Source organism: Trichoderma reesei, assembly GCF_000167675.1.
Source record: "Trichoderma reesei QM6a unplaced genomic scaffold TRIREscaffold_5, whole genome shotgun sequence".
Lineage (NCBI taxonomy): Eukaryota > Fungi > Ascomycota > Sordariomycetes > Hypocreales > Hypocreaceae > Trichoderma > Trichoderma reesei.
The window spans coordinates 853,696-879,659 of record NW_006711152.1 but is presented as its reverse complement, the minus strand read 5'-3'; the positions used below and the strand labels follow the sequence as shown (position 1 = coordinate 879,659).

General features: G+C 54.6%; 7 protein-coding genes across 7 annotated transcripts; 2 read left to right on the top strand and 5 right to left on the bottom strand.

The window, feature by feature from the left end:
* Positions 1-71: 71 nt before the first annotated feature.
* On the bottom strand, positions 72-1,647 carry TRIREDRAFT_105488 (uncharacterized protein; the record flags this gene model as incomplete). The annotated part of the gene is made up of 6 exons (XM_006963641.1): positions 72-336; positions 411-739; positions 809-954; positions 1,108-1,132; positions 1,197-1,364; positions 1,450-1,647. 6 exons carry the CDS (start codon positions 1,645-1,647, stop codon positions 72-74), a joined length of 1,131 nt encoding a protein of 376 aa, XP_006963703.1.
* Positions 1,648-5,225: 3,578 nt separating this feature from the next.
* On the top strand, positions 5,226-7,579 carry TRIREDRAFT_120972 (Hypothetical protein). The gene is made up of 4 exons (XM_006963824.1): positions 5,226-5,362; positions 5,881-6,441; positions 6,567-6,842; positions 7,000-7,579. Exons 2-4 carry the CDS (start codon positions 6,124-6,126, stop codon positions 7,480-7,482), a joined length of 1,077 nt encoding a protein of 358 aa, XP_006963886.1. The 5' UTR covers positions 5,226-5,362; positions 5,881-6,123; the 3' UTR covers positions 7,483-7,579.
* An 880-nt stretch (positions 7,580-8,459) lies between these two features.
* Positions 8,460-9,263, bottom strand: TRIREDRAFT_58638 (uncharacterized protein; the record flags this gene model as incomplete). Its single annotated transcript, XM_006963640.1, has 1 exon — positions 8,460-9,263. The coding sequence occupies one exon, from the start codon at positions 9,261-9,263 to the stop codon at positions 8,460-8,462; it is 804 nt and encodes a 267-aa protein (XP_006963702.1).
* An 841-nt stretch (positions 9,264-10,104) lies between these two features.
* Positions 10,105-12,116, bottom strand: TRIREDRAFT_76393 (uncharacterized protein). The gene is made up of 4 exons (XM_006963639.1): positions 11,885-12,116; positions 11,715-11,773; positions 10,573-11,655; positions 10,105-10,505 (listed from the first exon to the last, which is right to left on the bottom strand). Exons 1-4 carry the CDS (start codon positions 11,913-11,915, stop codon positions 10,416-10,418), a joined length of 1,263 nt encoding a protein of 420 aa, XP_006963701.1. The 5' UTR covers positions 11,916-12,116; the 3' UTR covers positions 10,105-10,415.
* A 633-nt stretch (positions 12,117-12,749) lies between these two features.
* TRIREDRAFT_124332 (uncharacterized protein) lies at positions 12,750-14,881 on the top strand (the record flags this gene model as incomplete). The annotated part of the gene is made up of 5 exons (XM_006963823.1): positions 12,750-13,214; positions 13,279-13,389; positions 13,440-13,829; positions 13,891-14,148; positions 14,201-14,881. 5 exons carry the CDS (start codon positions 12,750-12,752, stop codon positions 14,879-14,881), a joined length of 1,905 nt encoding a protein of 634 aa, XP_006963885.1.
* A 1,989-nt stretch (positions 14,882-16,870) lies between these two features.
* TRIREDRAFT_105483 (uncharacterized protein) lies at positions 16,871-17,281 on the bottom strand (the record flags this gene model as incomplete). The annotated part of the gene is made up of 1 exon (XM_006963638.1): positions 16,871-17,281. The coding sequence occupies one exon, from the start codon at positions 17,279-17,281 to the stop codon at positions 16,871-16,873; it is 411 nt and encodes a 136-aa protein (XP_006963700.1).
* A 3,092-nt stretch (positions 17,282-20,373) lies between these two features.
* TRIREDRAFT_120969 (uncharacterized protein) lies at positions 20,374-22,853 on the bottom strand (the record flags this gene model as incomplete). Its single annotated transcript, XM_006963637.1, has 7 exons — positions 22,752-22,853; positions 22,217-22,667; positions 21,999-22,148; positions 21,593-21,928; positions 21,373-21,534; positions 20,465-21,316; positions 20,374-20,394 (listed from the first exon to the last, which is right to left on the bottom strand). The coding sequence occupies exons 2-7, from the start codon at positions 22,229-22,231 to the stop codon at positions 20,374-20,376; spliced, it is 1,536 nt and encodes a 511-aa protein (XP_006963699.1). The 5' UTR covers positions 22,232-22,667; positions 22,752-22,853.
* Between the last annotated feature and the right edge of the window lie 3,111 nt (positions 22,854-25,964).

The following is a 25,964-nucleotide window of genomic DNA, read 5'->3' as shown; positions in this document are numbered from 1 at the left end:
TGACTCAAAACAACGAAACGCTATCAAAGTAACACGTATCGAGCACAGACGGAAAGGAAAATGCCATCAGTTCAGGCCTGCGTAATGACATCCGGAACACCCAGTTCGACGCTCTCTTCGAGCATGGCGACCCCGTGTGCCACTTTGAGGGGGGACGGAGGAAAGCTGTGGTCTGATAAAGGAGTATTCGACCTGGGTGTTGCTCCGCGAGGAGATTCATCGACGCTCTGCTCGCGGCGGTGGCCCCCAGTGGCATTCTCCGTCGTCTGCAGAACGGTCAATTCAGAAAGTGGTGTGCCATTTTGACTGATTGGGCCCCTTTTCGAAGGCGTATCACTGCCGCCATGTTAGCCAGTTCGATATCCAGTGGTGTTGTGTGCTTCACTTGTCAAGTTGCCCTTTTCACTCACATTACCTTGCCACCTAAGTCCGACATGCCGTTTGCTGGCGAAGGAGGAGGCGTCCATTGCCTGGGAACAAAGTTGCTGGATGCAGCAGCCTCCGCAATGACTCCCAGATTCTCGCACCCAGGAGAGTACCTCAAGAATCCAGAAGCAACGCTGGATGTTGCCGGCGCCAACGTCCAATCAAAGTCGGCATCGTACTCTTCCACCTCAGCCTCGTCTCCCTGCCGCGTCCACAAGAGCCGTCCGCGATTGATCTGCGTATCGAGCATATCCATAACACTCATCGCCGATGCGGGCGAGTCGTGAATCGAGCTGGTGGGGGATGGCTGAGGCTGTCATTACAGTGTACGGCGCTTAGTTTTGCTCCTGATATATGTTGAATCATCGTCCGAGCTACTTACCAGGGGCACCGGACGGCAACCTATGTTCTTGAGGACGTTGGCATCTACAACCGGCCGCTGGCCAAGAAGATGGAAGCTATAACCTGCTGCTGCGGTTGGGAGCACTTCGCCATTGGCAACGGCGTTGAGACTGAGAAAGGCGCGGTCTGCACATCCGGGTCGACAGTTCTGGCACACGCGATACTGGCATTCTTCCTGTGGTGTGCACAACCACGGCTTCTGAAACCCAATGCTGCACGAAGCGCTATCTATCCCATAGGGATGGGCCAGGCGATTGAGTATGGCGGCGCTGTTCTTACGGACCTTGTCTTGCTGGATGATGAGCTGGACCTGCAGTAGGTATCTGTCAGCAACCCCGACTCCCGTCCCTTGAGCGGTTGATACGAACATTCTCACGCTGCCTGAGTATGTGAGCGACCTGATCTGGTCGGTACTGAGCCAGCTGCTCCTGGTTGATCTCCGAGAGGAAGCTGAGCCGGTCCTCACGAGCAGCGGCGCTCCCTTTCCGAATGCCCATCAACGGCGCCAGCTGGCAGCCGACCTGGTCCATGCTGATCTAGCTCAGTCACCGTTAGCATCCCGTCTTGCGTGTCCGGCACCAGCTCGAAAGCAAGGATTCGCCGCCGTCGTAGTTGCCATACAAACTCTCCTCTCGCCACGGCGTGTTCGATCAAGTCTTCCCTGTCCTGCGTGCACTGGTACAGCCAGCCAGAAGGACCGGGATAGTGGCAGTGGGCGCACAGGAGGTTCGGGCTGTAGACCCTCGTCATGGTGGCGTGGGTGCACTGCGGCTCGAAGATTGGGCGCCTGTGCAGGCCCGGGGGAGGGCGGTGATACATGACGGATAGCTGCCCGCCCTTTGGTCTCTGCTTCGTGCTTCGTCCAGACGGTAGCACGTTGCGCCAATGGATACAGCCGTCGAGTCGAGGAGCTGCTACCTCCAAGCAGGGGCGGGGATGCTCAGGGGGAGAGAATCCGCAGCCGGCGAAAGCCCTAACAATGTTTGGTGAAGAATGATGGCGGACAAACTAGGACAATAGAGAAGCGGTGCCGATATTCAAGTATTGAAGAGCGTAGCAGATGATGAAGAATGTGGAATTGGATTTTCTATCCAGTGCCTTTGGCAGCTTACGCAAGCTTGCTGGTGAATAGGGCGAGAGGAACGAGGAAAGCTGCCGGCAGTTGCTGCAGGCGCGTGACTGCCTGCCAGTGCCAAACTTTGGCGAACATGAACGGCTCCAGTTGCCATTGCAGCGCTGCGCGTCAACTGAAGGCTGAAGGCTGCTGTCCTGTCCGAGTGTATGAGAAACCTGAAAAGGTTGGGTTTTGATGGAGATTATGTTGGTTCTGATATCTGGCAAGCTGATGTCCATGTTGTTGATGCACCTGGTCTCTGACGCTGTTTAGCACCAAGGAATCGAGATGCATCAAGCCAACAACTTCCATATCCAAGGCCAGTTATACCGCCCATCTACTACCTCTTCCGTCATGCGAGACAGGGCTTTATCCATCTTGTCCAAGTCATTCACTATAACTGTGACTCAGTAACTGCTTGCAAGACTTTAAGAGTGTCCCAGAAGAAGAACATGCTTTCTCCAGGACGAAGAGGTCACACCGTCACGTCTGACGGTCACCATTACAAGCAAGCGGCCGTATACTAGAGAACACTCTTCATAAACAGACACGCCTAGGTACCTACAGTCAGACCACCATTCCTCGCTGGTCATACTGGCTCTGTATCCTGACGAACTGCTGCGCGAGGTGGATTTGCATAAAGAGGTCTCAAAGAGGGAGGGTTGTCCTCCTCGGTACAGACTTGGGTAGTTAGACCCCTATACCCCCCCCCCCCCCCCCCCCCCCCCCCAAATCTAAGCCCTTCGATGTATCAAAGATCATACCAATAGAAGTTGACTGAGAGACAAGTGTTGCTTGTCCACACCTGACTTGAACTGGAAGCTAAACAGTCGTGCTTCAGCCGCCACTTGGCTTACGTATCCGACCATTTCAGGAGAACGGTGTATCATCGACGCAAATTCTCGTGATCTAGCTCATTGTTACCTTCGAAAAGAACAGGAAAGTCGTCAAATAGTAGGATCCTGCGTCAAGAAGCCTACGCTTGAACTTTGTCACGGGAGTTGACCAGCGTTGGTCGATAATCTGATGGCTTGGCTGACTTTGGATTGGAACTAGGTCAATTACATGAACATCTCTTTGCGTAGGTCTGTCTTTCCCATGCCCCTTCAAAGCAGAGCCAATCTTGGCGTTCGGGAATCTCGCCGCTCTCGATTCGGTGCCCCGGCCTCTCTTGTATCTACGCCCAAACAATACCGCCTTTTTGGAGTCAGTCCCTGTCACAGACTGTCATTGTCTTCATGAATTTCTGCTGCCTTAGTAGTCTCCTAGTTGTCTGCTCCAGAGCATAGCCGTCATCCTCGCTATCGATCTCGATGCTGTCTGTCTCCTTATTTCAGTGTTGTCTCAAGGTGAATGACGGATCTTGGGCATCGTCTGTTGAGTGGTGCCGTGTCCACACTACACTAGATAATGACGGGAGGAAGGAGTCATTGGATTGCTGGACCTGCGTAATAGATACCTCATATAAGGTAGGAACGGAAGGTTGGTCTGTGGCAAGTCGCTTCCTTCCTTCCAGCAGCACAGACCAATTGACACAGGAGCACCTTCCACAAGGGAAACCGACTGCTTGAGGTCAACTTCAAGTTGCACTCCAAACCTCTCTCATCCCGTGATGCGAGAGCCATTGCGATAGCATTCACACAATAGACATGCCTCGCAGAACCTCGGACCCCAACGAAGCACCACTGCGGTGCTTCCATCACCTGGACAGACTACTGCCCAATGAGGCTGCGGAATGTTTGATGTTCAGTTTGCTATCGGCTGTCCGCATTACCTCACCTGCCGGCCCAATGGGAGCCCGCGAAAGGGTCTCGCTTGAGAAACAAGCAAAACAAGCAAACCTCGGTCGGTGCTACGCTACGCCGTGCTTCGTCCGCCATGATCCGCTCATCACTGCAGAAATCTTACGGCGTCAGCCATGCCGCGACCGAGCCAGACAAGGTGCGTACGAGTAAGGAAGGACAAGGCAAAGAAAGGCATGTTACGAGCCAAGTAGCCTACGCTGCAGATTACGATGACAGGCAGGCAAGCAGGCAAGCAGAGCTGATCGGAAGGGTTCGGGCAGTCAAGGTCGGTCATCTCTCATCTGCACCATGCACGACACGCGCGTGGCCACGGCAGAGCGGACAAGAGGAACGTCGGGGCATCGTGGCGCATGCAATCTCGGACCCCAGCCTCTTCAGCAGGGGACGCTTGCAATCGAAACACGGTCAGCCTTTGCTGGTTGCTGTGGAGAAGATGGATCATGGGCTCGACTGATGAACCCGAGCTCGAGCAGAGAGCAGAGAGCAGGGCAGGGCAGAACAGAACCGGCCGGCGCCATCGATAAACAGCCAAAGCGCGCGCACGCCGGCCAATGGCGACGCACCCCCCCTGTCAGCAACCAAAACAACCAGACAGCAAGCAATCTGCTCTGCTTGACCTCGACCTCGACCGACTGACAGCCCTTGACCTTGCTACTCATCATCTCCAACCCCTGCCGCGCCGTGCATCGCGGACCTCCTAGCCTCGACCCAACACTCCAATCGCCAGCCCGCAGCCGCCCACATTTCGCCCACAGTCGCCCACTTTCAGCCAGCTCGAGGCCACACCAGCAGCAGAAAGAGAGTCGCTGACCGACGCTGGAGCTGGCCGCTGCCCGATCGTGCGACCCCATCCGTCCCTCCATCCATTTCCCCAGCCCTTTGCTTTTATTTTCTTCCCGTTTTTTTCTCATGGCAGCTCCAGCTCCAGCTCAGCCCGGCCCAGGAGCTTGCTTGCAGGCTGCGCAAAACTGGAGCCATGCCCGCAGACGCGTTGCTTGATTCGACCCTTACACACCCGCCCGAGACCCAAAACGGATACAAGTTTATTGGGTGCCATCGGCTGGATTACAGGGAATACGGGGGGTGTTTGCTGATGCTCAGGTACGAAGCTGTGCTCGAAGCTCATCAGAGGCTGCTGCTGCCCGGGCCAAGCCCAAAGAGGTACCGTGGCTGCAGCAGGACTCGACCCGTGCCCGTCTGTACTTGGCTCTTGGTTGCAGCCAGCGTCTGTGCCTCTGCGTGACAAGCATCGTGCAAGTATCGTCGTCGTGCAACAGCGTACCTGTTGGTGTGTCTGTACGGAGTTCCTACCTGACCTACCTGACCTACCTACCTTATTACCTCGCCGTTCAGGGCCCAGACAGGTACGAGGTTAGCACTCCGTCCCGGGCGTCATCCTTCCCGCCCAGCCTCTCGCAAATCTCCTCTGCCTTTGTTCGCCGCTCTTCTCTGCAGTCTCACTCCCTCGTCCCTCTCCCTCCCTCCCTCCTACTCCCTTCGGGGCCGCTGAGAAGAAACGAACCAACAGATTCAACGGCAGAAACTGAACTGTCGTTGTTGCCCCAGAATATTCAGAATCAAACATCGAGCTCTCGCAGCGCCGTAGCTTGACCCGGTAAGTCTGGCCCTGAAGCCGCCATTTTCTTGTGTTTGTTGCTTGTCCTGCTCGCTCGCCGTCCCTGTCTGCCCTGTCCTGTCACTCCCGCAGCCTCCCCTCAGGTTCAGGGCCACTTCGTCTTCCCACGCCGTCATCCTTGCGGGCTGCCTGCCAGGCGACGCGACACTGTCCAACAAGACGAGAGACAAGGAGCAAGGGCAGCGTCCAATGATCAAGGGCCCGCGAACCGATGCGCGGAACCCTCTCGACTCCCCTTTGCCGAGGCAGCAGGTCCCCAAAGTGTATGCTTGCATGCTGGAGAGCTGGATCAGCAGCAGCGGACTCCTCCAGACAGTGTCCAGGGGGGTTGGGGGGGCCCACTCGGCGCATCAAGGCTCAGTCAGTGTCTCGCCGTGTAAACAAATCCATTGGCCGGGCCCTGTCACCACGACAGCCTCAGTTGCTCCCCAATCTCTCCGCCGCCCAAAGCGTTTGCATCTGCTAATCATCCCGCCGTCGCGTCGTTGGACAGCCAGACCCTCTCTGCCCGCCTCATGACGACGGTTTATCCCTGACCTGCCCCACGAGAGCAAAGAGCTGCACGTCGATTGATTCTGCAACACCTTCTCGAGCCGCTGACGCTGTCGCTGCTGCTGCTGTTGCCGCTGCCGTCCGTCGCCGTCGTCCCAGTCGCCGTCGTCGCCGCCGCCACGATCCACGCCATCACGACAACGACCGCCCGTCCATAGCGACACCCACCGCGAAAACCAACGAGCACCATGTCGGTCAAGTTCGAGCGGGACACGGTCCGGACCATCCAGGATTCGGCCTCGAAGGCTCTTGAGCAGGCTGCCAACGACCATGGCGCCGTCGTCCAGCGCTCCATCAAGACGGTGACCGAGAAGACCGTCGACGGGGTCGCCAGCGCCGCTGCTGAGCGCGCCGCCGCTCTCGCTGAAGGCCCCGGCCCGATCAAAAGGGCCTTTGAAGGCGCACCTCCTCTTCCCGGCACCAGTGGAAAGCACCCCATTGCCGAGACCATTGGCACGGCATTGACCGGAGGAAAGGGCATGGCCGGCACCAAGGGCTACCTGGCGGTATGTTTGACACATCTGCGCGCAATTACCGGGATGATGGAGAGATATAGAACGAGGAGAATGGCAGGAATGAAAGGTTGGAATTGAGTTTGGCTAACTGCGGGCTTGCCGCCACTTCCCCTTAGGCCTATATCAAGGAGCTCGAGTCGAACCCTCTGCGCACCAAGATGCTGACGGCCGGAACCCTCGCCGGCGCCCAGGAGTTCCTCGCCTCGTGGCTGGCCAAGGACCGCAACAAGCATGGCAACTACTTCACCTCGCGCGTCCCCAAGATGGCCGCCTACGGCGCCTTGGTCAGCGCTCCCCTAGGCCACTTTCTCATCTGGCTGCTCCAGAAGCTCTTCAAGGGCCGCGTCAGTCTCCGGGCCAAGATCATCCAGATTGTGGTCAGCAACCTTGTGGTACGTGCTTCCTTATTCTTCCAGTCAACTCGCTTAACCATGTGCAAATTGGACTCTCAATTTCTCGAATTGGAGACGCCTCCTCCAATTACGATAAGCGAATGATTTGACACAAACTCCTTCATGACATCATTTCCATACTGACTCGTCATTCCAGATTGCGCCCATCCAGAACAGCATCTACCTGGTGGCCATGGCCCTCATTGCCGGCGCCCGAACGTTCCACCAGGTCCGCGCAACCGTCAAGGTCGGCTTCTGGAGAGTCATGCGCATCTCGTGGCTCACGTCCCCCATCTGCCTGGCCTTTGCCCAGCAGTTCCTCCCTGACGAGCTCTGGGTGCCCTTCTTCAACCTGGTCTCCTTCGTCATTGGCACCTACATCAACACCCTGACCAAGAAGAAGCGCCTCGCGGCCCTGCGCAAGAAGCACTACGGCGAAAGCCGCGAGAACCGCCCGCCGCCGCAGATGGGCCGTCCCGGCCCCGAGGACTATCCTCCCCCTCCCCACATGGGACCCAACCCCAACCTGGGCGGACGCGATGGACTACGCGACCCCCGTGACCCCCGCGACCCTCGCGATCCCCGTGACCTCCGTGACCCGCGCGAGCCCAGCATGGCGAGCCACAACCCCAACTACTAAGGGACAGGCTGGGAACTGGAAACTGGGACCTTGAAGTCTACAATGATACCCTGGCGGCGGACATGCGCTGGAGTACTCTCCCCTTTCAAGGCAGCCAGGCAGTTTTGAAGGGAAAGAACAATAGTCCGGACTTGAGTGGAAGAGGTAAGTCATTTGTTACTTTGCGGCGATATCTGGCAAAAGATGCAAGAGAGGGAGGAAGAAAAGGGAGCACCTAATCTTTTCTTTGACCGAGGAAAGAAAAGGTTGCCAATGGGAGCTTTGGCTATGTGTTTTGTCGGCGGATACTCCATTTCTTTTTTTGTGATTCTCCAAGGCTCTCCATGTGACAAACGAATGCTCCTTTGTTCTTTTGTTGTCTCTCCCGAAGGAGGAAGGAATATGATGGAAATGGTTTTCTGGGGGGCATCTGAGTCGTGGGAGGATCGGGGGCTATTCAAGGGGGGAGAGGGCAAATGCGATGTTTGTTTTAGTAATGACTGTTTTCTTTGGTTAGATGCCCTGTATAAATGTTTTGGATACTTTGACGTCGTGTGGAGTTCCTCTTGTTGTTGGTGAACTGTCGTCATCTGTGCTGGCGTCGTTGCATGTTGCTTCTTCCTATTTCTTTGTAGACCAGATGGACTCTGCCGTTGTGGTTCAACTGTCGGATTCTGGATTATCAAGTTCATAAGTCCAGATGGGCTCGGTGGCTCGGAGAGGGCATGAGTGTCATTCATGAGACTTGGCGGTTCTCGATGACAACTTTGCCACCTTTGGGACGATAATATAGAGCGGAGCATGTCTTGTATCGCCAAGGCAAAGTCCGACTCCCTCCCATCATAAGGTAGGAAAGTGGTCTCCTTCGCATGTCCCTTTCCTAGTCCCTTTCCTAGTAACTTGACTTGGCTCGACTCGGCGTCTCACGGGCACCGACTCCTTAGAGGGCCGCTCATCATCTTGCCGTAAGAAAAGGATCTTGGCTGCTTCGTCCAATCTCAAACACCAGCGCCACCGTCATGTCCAGCATCCCCCATGACGCCCGGATTCCAATACTCGGCCTCGCCACCCGTCTGCCCATCCACCCAGAGCATCCCTCCCGCGACGAGATCGTCGAGCGCGGTCCTACACCTAGCCGCCTCCCACCCGAGATTGTCCCGCAGCATGCTGACGCTCACCCAGCCCAGGACCTGCGCGGCCTCGACGACGGCGGCCTGGTCTGTGCTCAGCTCGCGCGGGACGCTGCGGACGTACTCCTTGCGGCCGACGACGACGACGGCGTAGCTGCCCAGCGGCTTGAGCGTCTCGACGGCGCGGCGCACGTCGTCGTCGCTGATGGAGTCGGCGCCCTCCATGCGGCCGCGGGAGACGCGCTCGCGGAGGTCGGCCAGGGCAATGAGGCCGCCGTTTTCGGCCCTCGTGGCGCCGCAGACTTCGACTATGCGGACGGCGAGCTCAAAGTAGAAGTCGTTGACGGTGCGGCCTAGCAGCTGCGCCCAGACTGAATTGCCGCCTCCTGATCCTCCTCCTCCCTTGGCAGAGGAGGAGGAGGACGAGGAGGCGAGGGGGTCGACGCCGATGGCGGAGCACATGCGCGCGAACTGGGCGCGGAAGGACGGGTCGGAGCGTATGTCCTTTGCGTGGGTGGCGGCGAACTGCTGGAGGAGGGAGCGGAAGACGGCGAGCTGGGTCTCGAGGGCCTGGGCGTTTGTGGCGCGGAGGGAGGAGCCGTGGGAGGCAAATTGGCGCGAGGTGAGGCGCGAGCGGTCGAAGGCGGCGATGCCGACGCCTTTGCGAGACATGGTGGTGGTGGTTGTGATGATAGTGATGAGGTTGATGGACGAGGTTGGTAATGGAGTTATATAGTATGAGGTTGGCGATGGAGTACTTGTTTGTGGAAGGATGACGGTATATGAGATCAGGGAGTGATGTAATGATGTAGTGTCTCCTTGTCTTGCTTGTGTAGGTATCGCGAGAGGGAAAATGATGAGGAGAGGTTGAAGAGGTTGAGAGATTGACGATGACAGAAAAGGTGACGCTGAGTTGAAGTCGCACGTCAGTTCCAATAGGAGGAGGGGCGGCAGTCAGCGGGGCTGCCAAGGCGGCAAGATGCCGAGAGGCTCAACGTACGTACCGGTACAGGTACCTCACAAACATGTTCTACATTTAACTGCTAAAGGGGGCATAAGGTAGTACCTAATGTGCCAATGACGCTTGGTGATGGATAGTTCATGATTATCTGATGCCTGATTTGATCCCGCGTAAGGCATTGCCTTGTGAGTTCGCATAGGTATGTTGAGTTTTAGTTGTTGAATGGAGAGTAGCTGACAGAGGCTTCGCGATACCGGCATCTTAGCTCGGGATGTGTCACGTCAAGCATGGATGGAATACGTGTGAGATGGCAAAGAAGAAAAAAGATAAAAGGAACGCTACCCGATGATGACCCCCAGCTGCAAAAAGTGTCAGAAATAGATAAACGAATATAGAAGATAAATCACCTAGACGTCCATTCCATAGTTTCCCAATGAGAAATATTTGATTCCATTCACCCGCCATATCGTTCAAGATGCCGGGTAGCCCCTACGCCGTCCCACATGGTCAAGCAAACCAGACGCTGATATGGCAGAGCTAGAACAACTTCGTCACAAGCAACCCATCAATCTGGGCCAAAGCCCTTCGGTATTCATTCAAGAGCAGAGTGACCAGCCGTTTCCATCCCTATGCTTTGCCTCGTCATCCCATAAGTAGTGACCGTCAAATTGACCCTCTATCCCAGCGTTCGTCAAAACCCGTCGAAGAAAATTTCAAGTCGTTAAAAAGTCCCCTAATCGTCCCAAATTGCCCGTTCCCTCGGCAAACGGAAGTCTAGTCTCTATCCTCAAGCAAAACCAAACAAATGAAGATAAAAAAGAAACATGTTGTGACACGTTCGATATGCCAGGTGAACAGCCTCCTTACTGCGTGGCACATTGTGTTTGGCCCTCGTGCTCGTCGTCGTCCTCCCACTCGTTGGCGAATCGAGGATCACCCTGGTCAGCACCCATCTGCGATTCTAGGTTAGCAATCTCTTGTTGTTTAAGCAACGCTGGACCAATGATAGGCCATGCTCACCTCCTCAATGTCGGCATCGTCCTCGTATTCCACATCGTCAACCTCTTCAGAGGCCTCTACAGCCGGCAGCGGGGGCGGCAGCATCTTGGCCAGCGCCTCGTAGGCAGAGTCGTCCTTCAGCCAGCCGTCCTCGGGGAACTCGACCTTGACCATGAGATACAAGTCTCCCCTGGCATCTCCTCTCTTCAGGGGCATACCCTCGCCGGGGACCTTGATGCAGTCACCTGGCCGCAGGATCTTGCCCCGCGGCCGGTTGATCTGGATGCCTCGCCCGTCGAGGTGCTTGAGCACCACCCGGTTGAAGCCGGTCAGCGCTTCGCTCAGCGACACCGTCAGCTCGGCGGACAAGTCGTTTCCAAGCCGGTTAAACACGTCGTGGGGTTCTTCCACCAGAGTGAAGACGATGTCGCCGGGTATCTGGTCCGGGTACTGGTCCGCCTCTCCCTCCAAGACAATGCGCTCGCCCTGCATCGATCCTCGGGGAATGTAAATCTCCAGCACCTTCTTCTCCTGCGTCGTTCGCTTGCCCTTGCACTTCTTGCACCTGTCCTTCTCCTTGTAGACCTTGCCGGACCCCGTGCAGTGGTCGCACAGGACGGTCTCGCGGCGCATCATGCCGGGGCCGATCTGGCGAATGGCCTCGACCATGCCCTGGCCCCTGCAGCGCTCACACGAGGCAGGCTTGGCCTTTTCCTTGCCGCCGGAGCCCTTGCAGGTGCCGCAGACAACCTGCTTGTTGGCCGAGAACTTGACAGTCTTGCCCTTGTACAGCTCCTCGAGCGTGACCTTGTACTCCTGCTCCTCGTCTGGCCCCTTCCTCGGCCTCATGGGCCCAGGACCGCCGGGGCCGCCGGGACCGCCCATGTTGAACCCGAACATCTGAGAGAGGATATCGTTGAGATCGACCTCGGGGCCGCCGGGGCCTCCCCTGCCGTCAAAGGCAGCCATGCCGTGGGTGTCGTAGAGGTGGCGCTTGTCTTCATCGCTGAGGATTTCGTAGGCTCTGCTGGCCTCTTTGAACTTGGCCTCTGACTCTTCGCGCTGCTCCTCGGGGACCTTGTCGGGGTGGTATTTCAGCGCGGCCTGAGTTTGTTAGCCTGCATTTGAAGAGATGGGGGGTCCGGCGTCCATCTGTAAAGTACCTTGCGATAGGCCTTTTTGATCTGGTCGGGCGTTGCAGTTCTCTCGATTTCAAGGATCTCTGGACGCAATAGTTAGACAAAAACTGCTGCAGACAGAAACGATGGGGGGGAAACGGGTTCAGATTCAACCGAGTAGAAGACACGAGTCTTTTCGATAGATTCGTACGTACCATAGAGATCGATTTCCACTTCGGAAGCCATGATGATGGCTTGGGGTTTGGTGTGCAGAAGAGAGTGTAGGGTCTCGGAGCGACTGGCTGGAGGGCGGAATCCAGAAAATCTTTTGGCGTGGCGCGGGGTCGAGCCTCGCGTTTGACAAAGTGCTGCTGCTGCCTGGGTAACGGTAAACCGACGAGACGCTGCGAGGCTGCCAGAAGAGAGATAAAGGGGAGGCAAAAACCGGACTGAGAATGGACAAGACGAGAATGAAATGGAAGAGATGCTGAGGCTGAGATTGGGGCAAAAAGTCGAGCAAAGAGGACCGCTGAGAAAATGCTGGAGCGACAAACGGGACAAACGCCGGCGAGTGACTTTGCGGGACGCTGAAAAGGTACCTCCTTCAGTTGACGGGTTGAACCAGGAGCAGCAGCTTGCAGGAGGAGCACGTCAGCTCATGTATCACAAAATGCAATCATGGGCAGATATGATAAGGTAGATGACATGGCAGCAAACAGACTGATGCTGCTTTTATGGTTCTAGACACTGTTCAAGAATACATCATCACACTTTTGCTCAGTGTGTACATCAGCTTAATTAGGTATATTGTTCTTCACTTCCAAGTACACACTTCAAAGTCAAAGTCGCCGCTTCGGCTGGCGATGGAACAACTTGAATTTTTTTTGGGCTTATCAAGCTATCGCCTTAAGGTAGTCTTATCGGCGCCTTATCTAACCGGTCAGTGCCAGCCACATGTGGCGTTCCCGAAAGCAGAAAATGCGCCTCACGAAACATCAGATGCTTATTGCCGGGCAATTATCGACCGTTTTATACTCGACACAAAGAGATGGATGAGACGGCGAGACTCCCTCGTGGCTCATGACCATGTCCTCACCCGCCCTCCGGCTGGGCCTTACAAGACTCAGCAGCCGCTCGCTATGTGAAGCACGGAATTGCACCTCTAGTCACCTTCTAAGCCGGAGCTTTGTCACATCTGCCGTTCTTCGCTGTGACAGACACAACCTCCGTGTCTCCAGCAGCACATATGCTTGTCCGGAGCGGGCAGTTGAAAGGAGGACATGTCAGTCACAGCAACGGGCCTATAGCTCTGGACTCAAGGCCTTGAGGAACAAGAACAAGAAACTTGGCGACACCGCCTCTCTTACACCGGATTCCCTCACGATTCTTGGTCAGAGCGCAGACCTCCCCATCCGTGCTCGGTTTGCACCGTCTCCAACAGGATACCTCCATCTTGGATCCCTCAGAACAGCCCTGTTCAACAAGCTTGCTGTGCTGGCATCCAATGGAGGATCGTTTATCCTCCGTATAGAGGACACAGACCAGGTATGGACGAGCCAGCAATCAGTGCTCCTTGACAAAGAGGGAGAACGTGCTAAGTAGATTGTAGAACCGGCTTGTGAAGGATGCCGAGGAGCGATTGATGAAGGATCTCAAATGGGCTGGGCTGTCATGGGATGAAGGGCCCGACTGTGGTGGGCCATATGGCCCCTACAGACAAGTAAGTCAAAGACTTACCCCTGTGATTTCCTCAATCTGACCCAGCTGTAGTCTGAGAGACTGCCCATCTATCATGAACACGTCCAGACCCTCTTGGACCATGACCATGCCTACCGTTGCTTCTGTACTACCGAACAGCTTGAAACCCAGAAGCGTGAACTCCACGAGGCGGGCAAGCCGACTGTTTACCCAGGGACATGCCGCTCCATAGACGCCGACGAGTCTGATCGCCGGGCCAAAGCTGGAGAGCCTCATGTGGTTCGCTTCAAGAGCGACAAGTTTGGTCGGCCGAAGCTCCATGATGCCATTTACGGGCGGTTCCAGAAGAAGGATGCGGAGGAAGACTTTATCCTGATGAAGACGGATGGTTTCCCTACATACCATCTGGCTAACGTTGTTGATGACCACTTGATGAAGATTACCCATGTCATTCGCGGCGAGGTGAGTGTTTTAACGTGCTTGCTTCTTCCCCGTGGATACATGGTATTGATAAAGCATATAGGAATGGCTCATTTCGACACCGAAACACATTGCGCTATACGAAGCGTTCGGCTGGCAGCCACCAATCTTCTCCCATCTCGGCTTGCTTGTCGACACAGACGGAAGCAAACTCAGCAAGCGCAATGATAGCGTCAACATCTCCAAGTATCAGAAAGAGGGCACGTTCCCCATGGCTTTGCTATCTTGGCTCGCCAATCTCGGGTCCTCGTTCAAGCGACATGTCCAGCCACCCCGGACGGTGGAGGATGTGGCCAAAGCGGTACGAGGGCGACACTCCCTGAAGAGACTGCAACTCTTACTAACGATGACAGTTGACATTCAAATTCACGAGGGGAGGCATCAAGCTGAATCTGTCGAAGCTGGAACACTTCAACAGCAAATACCGTGATGCTCTGCTCTGGAAGCCTGTTGCCGCATTGGCAGACCAGGAGGCGAAGCTCATCGACCACCATCTGACACAGCCCGTGTTGAGGGAGATTGAAGCAATCACGAACGGAAGCGTCGAAAGCGCGGAGCTGACATCAAAGGGCTGGCAGCTACCGCTGGAGCTCGTTCCGACCTTGACGGATGCCACGCTCAAGGCTCCCTACGTGTACAAGGCAATTGTATCCAAACAGGGGGGCTTTCAGGCGCCGAGCGATCTGGTCTCGCAGCACCCGTATCTCTTTTGGCGGGTGCCACTGGCGGTTTTCAAGGCGTCCATTGCAAAACAAAGACCCGAGCAAAAGGTGCTCGATGCTCTCGAAGATGCCATCTCCCAGGAGTCTCTCTGGGAGGGCGACTGCACTCAAGTGATGCAGGCAATACAGTCCAAGGTCGAGCCACAGGGAGTCGATCAGCTCACGACCCACAACGTACTGAGGCTGGTGGCTGCTGGCGGGCAAGATATCGTTTCGCAGAGCAGTTCCAGGATGTTTGCTCTCTTGGGGCGAGATGAATGGGCACATCGACTGGACGTTGTCAAAGGGCTTTTGAAAGACTTGCACGACTAGTCGAGCTCTTTGATGCTCCATTGTGACGATGGATATGTTGCGGGTATTACCTTACCTGCGACTCGTTACTGACATTTGACCACACGATAGACTGTACAACAATAGATGACACAAACGATCTTTCAGCGATTTTTTCCCCGCCACTTGCCATTCAAGAGTTCGTGAGAAGTATGTGATTGGATTGCCTGACATAGAAAAGATCTTTGAGTCGGCTCAGGGTCCATTGCCACTCCTATCAACTGACAAGCCAGCTGGCAGCCTCATTCCACGTTTCGATCAGCCGCACCAATCAGCTTTATCGAAACATCGAAAAAACGAATATGACAATGCGTCAGGGACACATTCTTCACGCTTCCAATGACCGTTGTGCGTTTTCAACTTTCCTCACCACGACTTTGCGCCCTTTGGCTTCACCTCGCCACCTGCTGCTGATCTCAGCACCATACAGGGGAGAGGCTTCCAGCTCGTATCGGAGCAAGGTCCATCATCGTCAAACAGCTCGCTCTGCAATGCTACCTGCAACCATCAACCAAGATGGGTCACCCAGTTCTCCCGATCCCCGTCCGTCTTCCACCCCCATTGCTCAAGACTCCCCTCAGGACAACGACAACAACAACAGAACAAATACCAACGAGGCACAGCCCCCGACCTTCTTACCCACGCCTCAAACCACAACCACCACCACCACCCATCATCACACTGACGAAGAAGAAGACGCTGCTCTAGCAAGACAAGCCGCCATCCTCGTCCGAAAGCTCCGCCACGACGCCGCTGAGCTGGCAAACAGGCCCTCGCCAGCCAGCATCGCAGACCTGCTGCCCGTGATCGAGCTGCACCGCAGAGTCGCCCGGCTCGTCCGCCCGCCCAGCAGCGCCGAGCGGCATAAGTGGGAGCAAGTCCTCGACACGCTGGGCAGATCGCGGAGCGCGCACGAGGAGATTCGCAATCTCGATCGCGAAGACAGGGTGGATTGCGAGAAGATGAGGGATGAGTGCGCGTATATCCGGCGGAAGTGCATTCGGTACTGCAAGTGGTATGATAAAGTCCAGGAGCAGGTCAATGCGCTCTTTGATGATGATGATGGCGACGGAGATGGAGACGACAAGGGTGAGGTGGAGGAGGAGGAGGAGGAGGTTACGGCGGCTGAGCTGTATGATTTCTTGGTGGGCTCGATGGGGGAGCAAGAGCAGCAGCTGGAGGAGATTCTGGACGAGGTGATTGCTGTGATGCAGGGGATTGACGATAGGATGGCTTGGCTGGAAGGGCAGGAGGAGAGGACAATGGGCATCATTCGGGGGCTGAGCCGGATGGAGAGGATGGTTGTTGATATCCTGTTTTCCTTTGACTGCTGGTTTGGGGAGGAGTGAATGGGTGGTTGAAGGACGACAGAGGTGATCCCAGGACTTCTTCTTGGCGCTGGATTTGGTCTTCTCAAGTCGGTTTGCCCCCAAAAACCGCTTGCACAACTCAAGCGTTGACGACGGATCACGATAGGACGAGCTACGGAGGAACCACAATGGCAACTATATCGCTTCACGATACAACCAACCTCACTCACGATGACCCCCCCATCACTCAGGCAAAAGGAAGAAACGCCAGACGCTGAGCGCCCAAAAATAGCCATGAAGCATTTCCATTTCTAAAGATTATTGAAACTATTTCTAACGGGGAATCCGGAGCCAACGTCAAGAGTAACATCGTCAAACGCGTCTACAAATTAAACATCATAAAAGATTTCCAGGCCAAACACCGCATCATCGTCCTGGACAAACAACAGCACATTAAAAACTTTGAAAATTTTGCCTTGCTTTTGGGAACAAAAGCAACCGGAGAATCTCTCATCTCATTCACCGTACTTTCGTCTCTAGAAGCAAGTAAGTCAGTCCTGAAAGGCCTTCTTATAAATATACATAAAGGAGAGCATGCCAGTGCAAGTTGGAAGGGGGGGGCTCAAACAAAACTCACCAGTTCGGGGGGGTTTCATCCCTCTCAGAAGTTGGGCAAGAAAGCACGAGAAAGCGTCTTCCTCTGCGGGCGGAAGCGCCGAATAAGGGGCACCGGCTGATGAGCCTGGCCCGGCGAGAACCGCGTCTGGTTGTGGTTCACCCACGTCTCGTTGCTGACGGCCCCCGTTGTTCCGTTGCTCCAGTACGGAGGAGGAAGAGAAGACGAGGGCGGGAGGCTGGCGGCCTCGGCCTGAGGCAGTCCCGTCGTCGTCGAGGTGGTGATTGCTGTCGGGCTGCTCCAGCTGGCGGTTGGAGAAGAAGAAGAAGTGTTCCAGTTGGTGGGCGTCGTCGAGTTCCAGTTGACGACGGTGGAGTTCCAGTTGCCGGAGCGGTACGTGGGCGTGGCGCCGGCGAGGGAGGCGCAGGCGGCGAGGATCACGGCCGAGGACTTCATCTTGACTGACTGACTGACTGACGGAGTTGTTTCTCTTGGTCTTGTTGACGTGTTGGGGGGATTGTACGGAGAGTCTTGGGTGGGTGTCCTTCTATAACGAGCGTGGAGGGTCACGAAGTATAACGAACGAACGGACACTTTTGACAATCACGACTTTTTCTTTCTTCAAACACAAGGAGACAAAACGCAGCAGGAAAAGAAAGGAGGAAAAAGAAAAAAAAGGGAAAAGAAGAGGGCCAGGCCACGGGCATGTGGGAAACGCTCCTTTACTAAATACTCGGGGGAGGAGGAGGAGGAGCAGGATCCAGCCTCGTCCCCACGAGAGAGAAGCGAAGAATGCATATGAACCAGGTGTTTGTTCGTAATACTCTGTTCATCGCTTCCGTACTCGTACTCAGTTACGGGGCCTCGTTTTTTCTTGCTACTAGTATGCGATTTGCTGTTAGTAGTAGTAGTAGTCCTATCAGTACCCTTGATCGTGAGCTAGGGGGGGTGGGAAAGGTCCCCAGAAGAGGAGCCTTGCACGGAGCCTCAGCCGAAGGACGATGCAAGGTCCATGGGCTCGAAAAAAGAGAGAGCGAGGTCGGTGTGAGAGTCAGTTGGGATAGGGAGCAGGCTGGGGGAGGAGAGATGGACGACGACAAGAAGAGAAAAACAGGGCAGAGGCTTGCTGAGGCCCGTTTGGATGGATCTTGTCGGTCCACTGGCGGTACGGGGGGTCCGTTGGGTAGCGCAAGTATTACTTTGTACACGACGACATGTGAAGTGATGCCTGTCCTCTGAGTGGGATCGATGGAGAAGCTCGCTTGGAAGGATGTGGAAGAGTTGAGGAGGATGAAAGAGTCGATTGATGTCGTGAGACCTGATGGCGATGATGAGTTTATATCGTTGATACGCAATTAGAGCGAATCGAGGCCATTGATCATCGCACTCGAGCCACCAAACAATAACGGTGTGTCTACCTTACCTTACCTATCCACAGAAACAAAAAGGAAGAAGGAAAAAAAATCGACAACCTTATCGGCCCCCTTTTCCCACACCCAGCCAAGCCTTGTCGTTATCTACTACCTTGTCAAGCTCGCTCATCACACTCACCAAAGCAAAAAGAAAGACGTTGCCCCATCGCCAGCACACTTTTGCGGTTCCATCCAAGAGAAAGCAAAGAAAAAGACAAGGATGAGCTGTAGCAAAGTGGGACCTTGAAGAGAGGCTCTTGACTAATGAACCTGGCGCTCATCGCGGGTTTCTCTTATGGTTTTCATGGCTTAGGCGAAATGAGGTTTGTTCAAGCTTTTTTTCACTCTATTTGAACGGATGTTGAGAGAGGTCCGTTGTTGCGTTGGCATTGACTTGTATAAGACGTTCTGTTCGGCGTTTATTGACGGCGGCTTGAGGAGGTACCTACTACGTAGTAGGCAAAGGCGCGATTCCTTGAGACTACCGCAACCCATGCTTGTCCATACAGTATTGGGATCCTTGAAGACTCGGGCAATTCGCTTCAAGCGTCTCAAAAAAGACTCGCCCGCTCATTGTTAGAGAAGCACGGAAGAGTGCATCTCCAGAGTCATTCAATCATATCATTCGAAAAGCAGAAGAGTCACACAAGAATACTAGAGAGGTGAGATTTTAAAAAGAAAGACGTCGAGGTCGAAATAACGCCATTTTCATCCCAGCCACACCGCCCCTAAACAAGTCTTTTCGATTGCAGATCCGCCTCTGTCCAAATCTCGCACATCCTCCGAACATCCGTGTGTTATTAGTCCTGCAGTAGTAGAGCAATGTATTTACGCAATGTAGATGCAATATATATTCCGTAAATATAAGGCAAAATATGACAGATGTAGTCTTTGAAAATCCATGCAAGGAACGGGAACCAGCGACCATTCCGTGAACGAAGAACAGAACAGGACAAAAGGGAGGTTCGCCAATCCTCGACCGGCAAAACCGTCGAGTAAACCAAAAGACCACTTGGGAATCAAAACAGCAAAGACCAAGAATCAGTTATAAGAGAGTTGATCATTCCTTCAAATGCCTAGAACCTTCCATCTCTATGCGTGCCTTGCCATGCCAGCTATCCCCCTTCTTCATCTTCCTCCTCCTCTTCTTCTTCTTCAGCAGCAGCAACAGCAGCAACAGCAGCAGCTCCCACCCCTGTCAAAGAGCAGAGCTTCTCAACAAACAAAGCTTTGCACCCTTGTTCACTTTTACCGACTCTTTCGGTCTCCATTTTCCCTCTGCGGCGCTGCCATGCCGTCGATCCACCGCTTGATCCGGCTGCAACCCCGGCACATCTCATGTTCTCTCTTCTGCTTATCTGCCTGCATCGTCTTACTAATCTCAGCTCATGCGCCTCCTCAGGGGCACAACCGCGCGGCCTTGTCGGAGTCGTTGATATAAATTAAAGCGAAGTTTTGCAACAGAGAGCCACGAGCTTATCAGGACGCTTGCAAAATGAAATAATGTAGTCATTACACGTAATTCGCCTGAAGAAACGGCGCTCTAGCTGTCAAAGTATCCCGATAGATCAACTATCATCGTCTTTCTGCCAGGCAAACCCCCTTTTCCACCAATTGTTTTTCGACCCTACTTCTCCAATACCAGAGCCACCCTTCCCGTTCACTGAAGCTCATATACACCACGTCCCAAATGGAACAGAATAATGAAGAGGGAAAAAAAACGAAACAAACCCCATTGGGGCCACATTATTCGATTGCAAGGCTCCTCTGCTTGAGAAGCCCCTTGCACCACATGACACAGACGCGGCGAGACACAAAGGAAATATAAAGAGAAACAAGAATAGAACGAAAAAAAAGGGAGAAAAACAAGAGCAATCGCCATGTTCCAGCTAAAGAGGAAAGGAAATGCATCAAGAAAATAATGACACTGGATAGTGCCGTAGGGAAGTAATGCAGTCTAAGCACCAGAATTCCACAACATGGAGTAAATCGAATCGAACAAGAAAAACTGTGAAGCTCCGTCGGGCTATCGTGTCGCAATAGTTGCCGTGGACTGGCAGATGAGCCTGCTTGAGTCCTGTCGAGAGCATCGGATGGGGTATAATTGCGTTGCGCATATGTGTAACAGAAACAGCTCTAAACCTCAATGACCCAGATCTAAAAGAGCGTTAGACCTTACATCGCATGCTAGAAAAGGGGGGGTGAGCTTCAAAGGGCAGTAACGTACCTCCATTTTGCCAGTATCCAGCTTCTGTCTCCTTGCAGTGCTCTTCGCGCTCTGAATGGCCACGTCCAGGTCGTCCTGGTCGCCCATCGTAATCATATCATCTGGCACGTCTTCGTCCTTCATCTTGATCTTGAACCGCTTTCGCAGGCCAAACTTGTCTCGGATACGATCCACAAAGTCGGAAAACTCAATCGTCGTGCCAATCATGATGTATCGCACATCGTCTGAGTGCACCTTGACGCGGATCTTGCGAATCTCCGGCGGTCGTCGCGACGCCGCACGCGAGGGCCGCGCCACCGACCCGGGGCCGCGTCGCATCGTGGACACCATCTCGAACTCGCCCTCGTCAAAGGAGCCGTAGTCATTTTCCGAGTCCTCTTCATCCTCATATCGGTCGTCGTACCGGTCATCGTATCGCTGTTGTCGCGATCGAGACCCCTTGCTTCCTCGCTGTCCAACGGCGTACGGGTCGTATTGCTCGTCGCCGTAGGGATAGTCCTCCTCGATAGGCCTCTGTCTCCGCTGGGGATCCCTCGTCGAAAGGCCTCTCGCAGGGGCAGCTGATGCCGATCGCCCGTGCCTAGAGCGTTCTTGTGGCGAGATTGCCTTCTCATATCTCCGGCTGGGCTCTTGCGTTTGGATGCTAAGTTTCCCTCTCCCTCCAGAGTTCCGTTCGGAAGCACCCCGGTTGAGACGGTCGTTCTCCGGAGGAGGAGTGGGAGGGAACGCGTTGCTGCGATCGGTCGGCGGCTCGGACTGCTGTCGTCGTGACTGAAGGCCAGGCTTGACCAGGTTTGTCGCCGCGAAGGACAGATTCTCGCTTGGTCGGTCGTCTTTGGCTTCTGTCAAGGCCTAGAGGGGGTTTGGATAAGTAAGAGAAATACATTACTGGGCACACAGGTGCTCACATTTTTGATCTCGGAACCGGCGAATCCAGTGAATGCATTGGATCGATCCGAGGCTGCAACCAGCTTGGCCTTGCCGAGATAGTCCTTGGTTTTGAGATTGCGAACCTTGGCTTCGTTTGGTCGATATACGACGCCCACGGGAATGGAAAACACTGTGTATCCCTGTTGTAACGCAAGTCAGCCAGTGTCTTTGACCACGGAAACGTTCGAGAGTCCTCACCTCTGCTTCCTCGCGAATGGCCTCGTCAATGACGTTGTGATCTTCGACAACCTTCTCCTTAACAGCATACGCCAGATCCTGCATGCCCGCCTCCTTCTGCTGCAGGTAGATGTAGCATAATCCTCGGTTGAACAGGACCTCGCACGAGTACAGTTTGAACAGAAGGCCGAGCTGGGCATAGTCGATGACGCTGTTGCCTCGCAGATACAGCAGCGTGTCGTTGAAGTTGGCGAGGGCCTCTTCGAAGTCACCCAGCAAAAAGTTGGACACGCCTTGTTGGAAGTAGGCGACGGCCAGGTACTGATCTAATCGGATGGCTCGTTGGTAACACTCGACCTAGGTATTGCGCACAGCATGTGTTAGCATGGCAGGGTCGAGGCGGTGCTGGGAATATGGCACAACCCACAGCTTTCTCGTGCTCGCCCAGAGTGGCGTGGATGACACCCATGTTGAAGAGAATCTTGCTTGTATCGCCAATCTTGTCGAACTCGGCAAGAGCTTCGTCGAACTCATTATTGTCGTAGCGACCAAGGGCCGCGACCCAGGTCTCAATTTCCTACACAAGCCAAGGGTATCAGCATACGCCACGCCTTCCGACAAGACCACGAGGCCGACTTCTCTTACCTGTTTCAGAGACATCGTACCCGACTATGCGCGAAAGCACAGGAAGACGGTCGAGTAGCTGGCTGGGCAATTGTATATGGAGGACGATCTATTTACAGCCCACGGAAGGGCTGGCGCCTCAGAATGCTGGGGCTGAGAGAGACAAAGGAATACCACGGCCTATCGGGAGAGGAGCTCCAGCCAAAATTGCAACGAGGTGTCTTGTCAGAGCAGAGTACGAAGCCTCTTGGATTCCAAAAGACGTCGGTACCCCCCGCCTTTGTTTGCTTTGGGTCGGAAAAGTGTGCAAGCTGCGGGCTAGACCTTGGCGAAGCGTGTGGCGCCAGCCAAGAGAGGATCCTGTGATGATGCTCAAAGCCACCGACTCCTGGAATTGCCCGACAAAAGCTGTTCCCGAATTCTGGCTTTGATCAACCTGACAATGTCTGCTTCCGCAAGCTCTGAGAAAAAGCTGTTCTAATGTTAGAAGATGTCGTTATGTGCGCCGTGCATCCCCAGAAGGAGAGCAGATTCGTGGGGTATGTGTATTTCGTACAAGCGATGCTGATCTGTATGTCACCCGACTTATTATGTTTTTCGCAGGGGCGCTCCGTCCGTGTAACGCCTCTGTGCTGCAGTGTAAAGAATCCGGCCGGCCGAATAACAATTCTTTAACCTAATCTCTCGCTCTCGTGACCACGGAATGTAATGAGTGAATTAAGACAAGCGAGCGATGAAGAGCAGAAGAAAAAAACGATTGTAGTGTTCCGATGGTGGACGATGGGTTTTGCGGCGCTATCGACAAGCCAAGGTGACTGGTTGGGTAGCGTGCATTGGGCTGGGGAGACGAACAGAAAAGAGTGAGTGACCAGTGGAGAGGAAGACGGGGGGCAGTGGGCGTGGCGTGCAGGAGTAAAAATGGGAAAATGGGGACTCGGAGCTTAGCAAGGATGGTGGAACTGGGAACTGGCCTGCCGTTCTCTGGGGGGGTGCCGCGGTTTTGGACATGGGCTGGTGAAGCTTCACCTCTGTTCCAAGTCGCCAGAGGGGGGTCAGTGAGCGACCAAACGGCGGGCAGGGGAATCCGGGATGGGGGTATATGTCTGGACGGAGTGTACCAAGTAGAGCGCGAGATTCGATCCCAGCCTCGGTATTGGCTCTCTGAGTCTGTCGAACCGCGCAACCTTCTCAAGATGCCCAGAGGGCAGAGGGCAGAGGGTGGCATGGGAGGCCATCGCTGCCGTCGTGGAACCAGGGGTGGCGGGTCGCTCCCTGTTGTCGCAGGTCGACTCGGTGGCTTGTACCGTCGTGTTGGCCTTGGTGCTAGGCCTTCGTCTGTTGTTTTCAACTCCGTACCGAGGGCGCCTTGCTGGAAACGAGCTGCCATCTTCGCCTATCAGAGCGTCTGTCCGGGTCTGTTTGCTCCTGTTTGGGGCGCACCGTTTCCTAACCAAGTCGTCTGTGAGGTCATTGCTTGCTCCCAGCGGACCAAGCGAGAGATACTACTACCGATCCAGGCATCAGAACCAGCTCGAGCATGCCTAGAGAGGACTTCGGGGGCAACGACAGAGGTACCAGTAGCGTCGCGATGGCAGTTCTATCAATGGGCCTAGACGCCATCTACGCTCTTGGCGGCGATGGATCGGGTAGGTCGCCGGTCTGCGCGTGTTGCTGAATTGGTCGATACCTTGCCAGAGTCGAACCACGTTTGTCTAGCAATTCGGCTGCGCCGCGTTGATCTTGTTTCTCTGTTTGATTGGCGTTGTATTAGATGGTTTAAGCAGATCGCTTGAGGCACTGAGGTCAGGTCAAGTCCTTTCACCCACGTGTTTCTGGATCGGGTTGGAACAATACTATTGCGATTCTCCTCGATCAGAGGGGAGGAGCAAACCAGGACCACTTGCCAGAAGATCTTATCAATCAGCATTGCTGCATAGTACCTACCTCCTGTCAAAGATAAGAGATGGCCTTACTCATCTCCACGAGTGCATGTACGAAAATTACTTCTGTCCAACATCCATCTTCGTCTCACTACCTACTAGGTAGTAGTAGGGCATCAGATGTCCACGATATCTGATGCCAGCTACATACAGCATTCTACGCAGGCACTGCCAAGTACCGTCTGGGTATAGAGCTGATGCCTCGCATTTCGGCGCTCCTGCTTTCCATGGCTCCTCCTCCGTGCAGCTGGTCGATAGCCCGCATATGAGCGTCTGCAGCTGCAAGGCTTGGCACGCCGACGAGCATTCGAGTTCACAATGTTATCAAAGGTGCGCTATTCTGGGACACGCGGCGTTGCAATTCCCGAATCGATGTGCCTGACAGCTCCGCTAATTGGCCACCAGGGGTCAGGGCTTGCGGCCAACGACGGCGCGTACCTTTTTGCCGACCCTGGGAGCTTTGCTGTGCCATCCCACGGTCAAAGGTCCCAGCCACCAACAGAGGAGCGTAAGGTCATCCCATGTTTCCATGCCAGCATCATTGTTGGCCGATGTGGGAGGAACAGCATGTCGAGTCGCGCTGCCAGGCCCGGCTGTTTGGGCAGCCATAGCCAGCGGCGTGGGTGAAAGGATCATGAGCTACTAAGCGCCCTGAACGCTGTTGGCTTGGGGTCATCTGCGGCTAGCATATTAGCTCCCTCGAGCCAATCTACTCATCACCAAATCCTGCGATGAGATTGGACGGGACGATCACTTCGCGCTCGATATTCTCCGTTCAACTGGATCACACAGAGATGATGGTGTCATGGCTGACGGGTTGTTATTCATTTCCCAAACTATTTATATCTACTGGCGGCATACATTCCACGTATCCGACGGCCAGAAGATTGAGTTCGATCAGCATTCACCGCCGGACCACAGCGAGCACATGAGCCTTGAGCCGGGACTGGGTACCTCGTTCTGGATAGAAAAGCTGGGGTTCCCTTGGCCGTCCCATGCATTCATCACCAATAATGACACGCATCACGGCCACTTGGCAGCGTCCTGTCAGTCATCCTGTGATGCTAAGGCGGCAGCGATAGGCGGGTGAATGACGGCTCGCCGAGATGACCTTCTGAATCAACTCCACATGTGCACGTTTGCAGCCACCTCTCGTTGCTTCACGTCATCTTCGGAGGAACAGCTCTCGGAGCTACCCTGGCGAGGAAGCTGAAGGTTTGCTGTTGGCTCGTCAGTCCGTCACAGCATCATTGCACACACCTGTGCCATGGACTCGGTCTCATTAGCTCTCTACGCGCCGATGATGCTGCAGCTAGGCTGCGGAGCCCATCGGATTTGCTCTCAACGGCAAGCTCATACATAAAACACATAAGTAGATATCGCCTTGGTCGCCAGCTCTTCATGTGACGGCGAATTATACGAGTGGCCCGAAGTCTTAGCCCACAACCCGACCCGAATCCCGTCTGACAACTTACAACGCCGTGTTGGGGGGGCGTGTAGGCAAGGTGAAGAGACATCGAATATTCGAAAGACGTTTCTAGCTCCTCCAGCCAGTGGTGCCACGTCCCAGGGTTATCGTTCGATCATCTGCTGAGGACAAGGCACCAGTCTCAACTGTCACAATCTTGGCGTTTGTGCCTATCACACCGTCTCTATGCTGGGAGCGCTGTAGCTAGTTGTCAACCCCGCGCAGCATGATTGTGACCTCACCAATCCTTGACGGCGTTTCATGAATAGGTGATACGGTTGCTTGACGTCTCTGTTTATCAACGTCAAGCGTATTCGCATCGCCTGCGTAAGTATGTAAGCCTCCGGAGGTTCGGCACCCA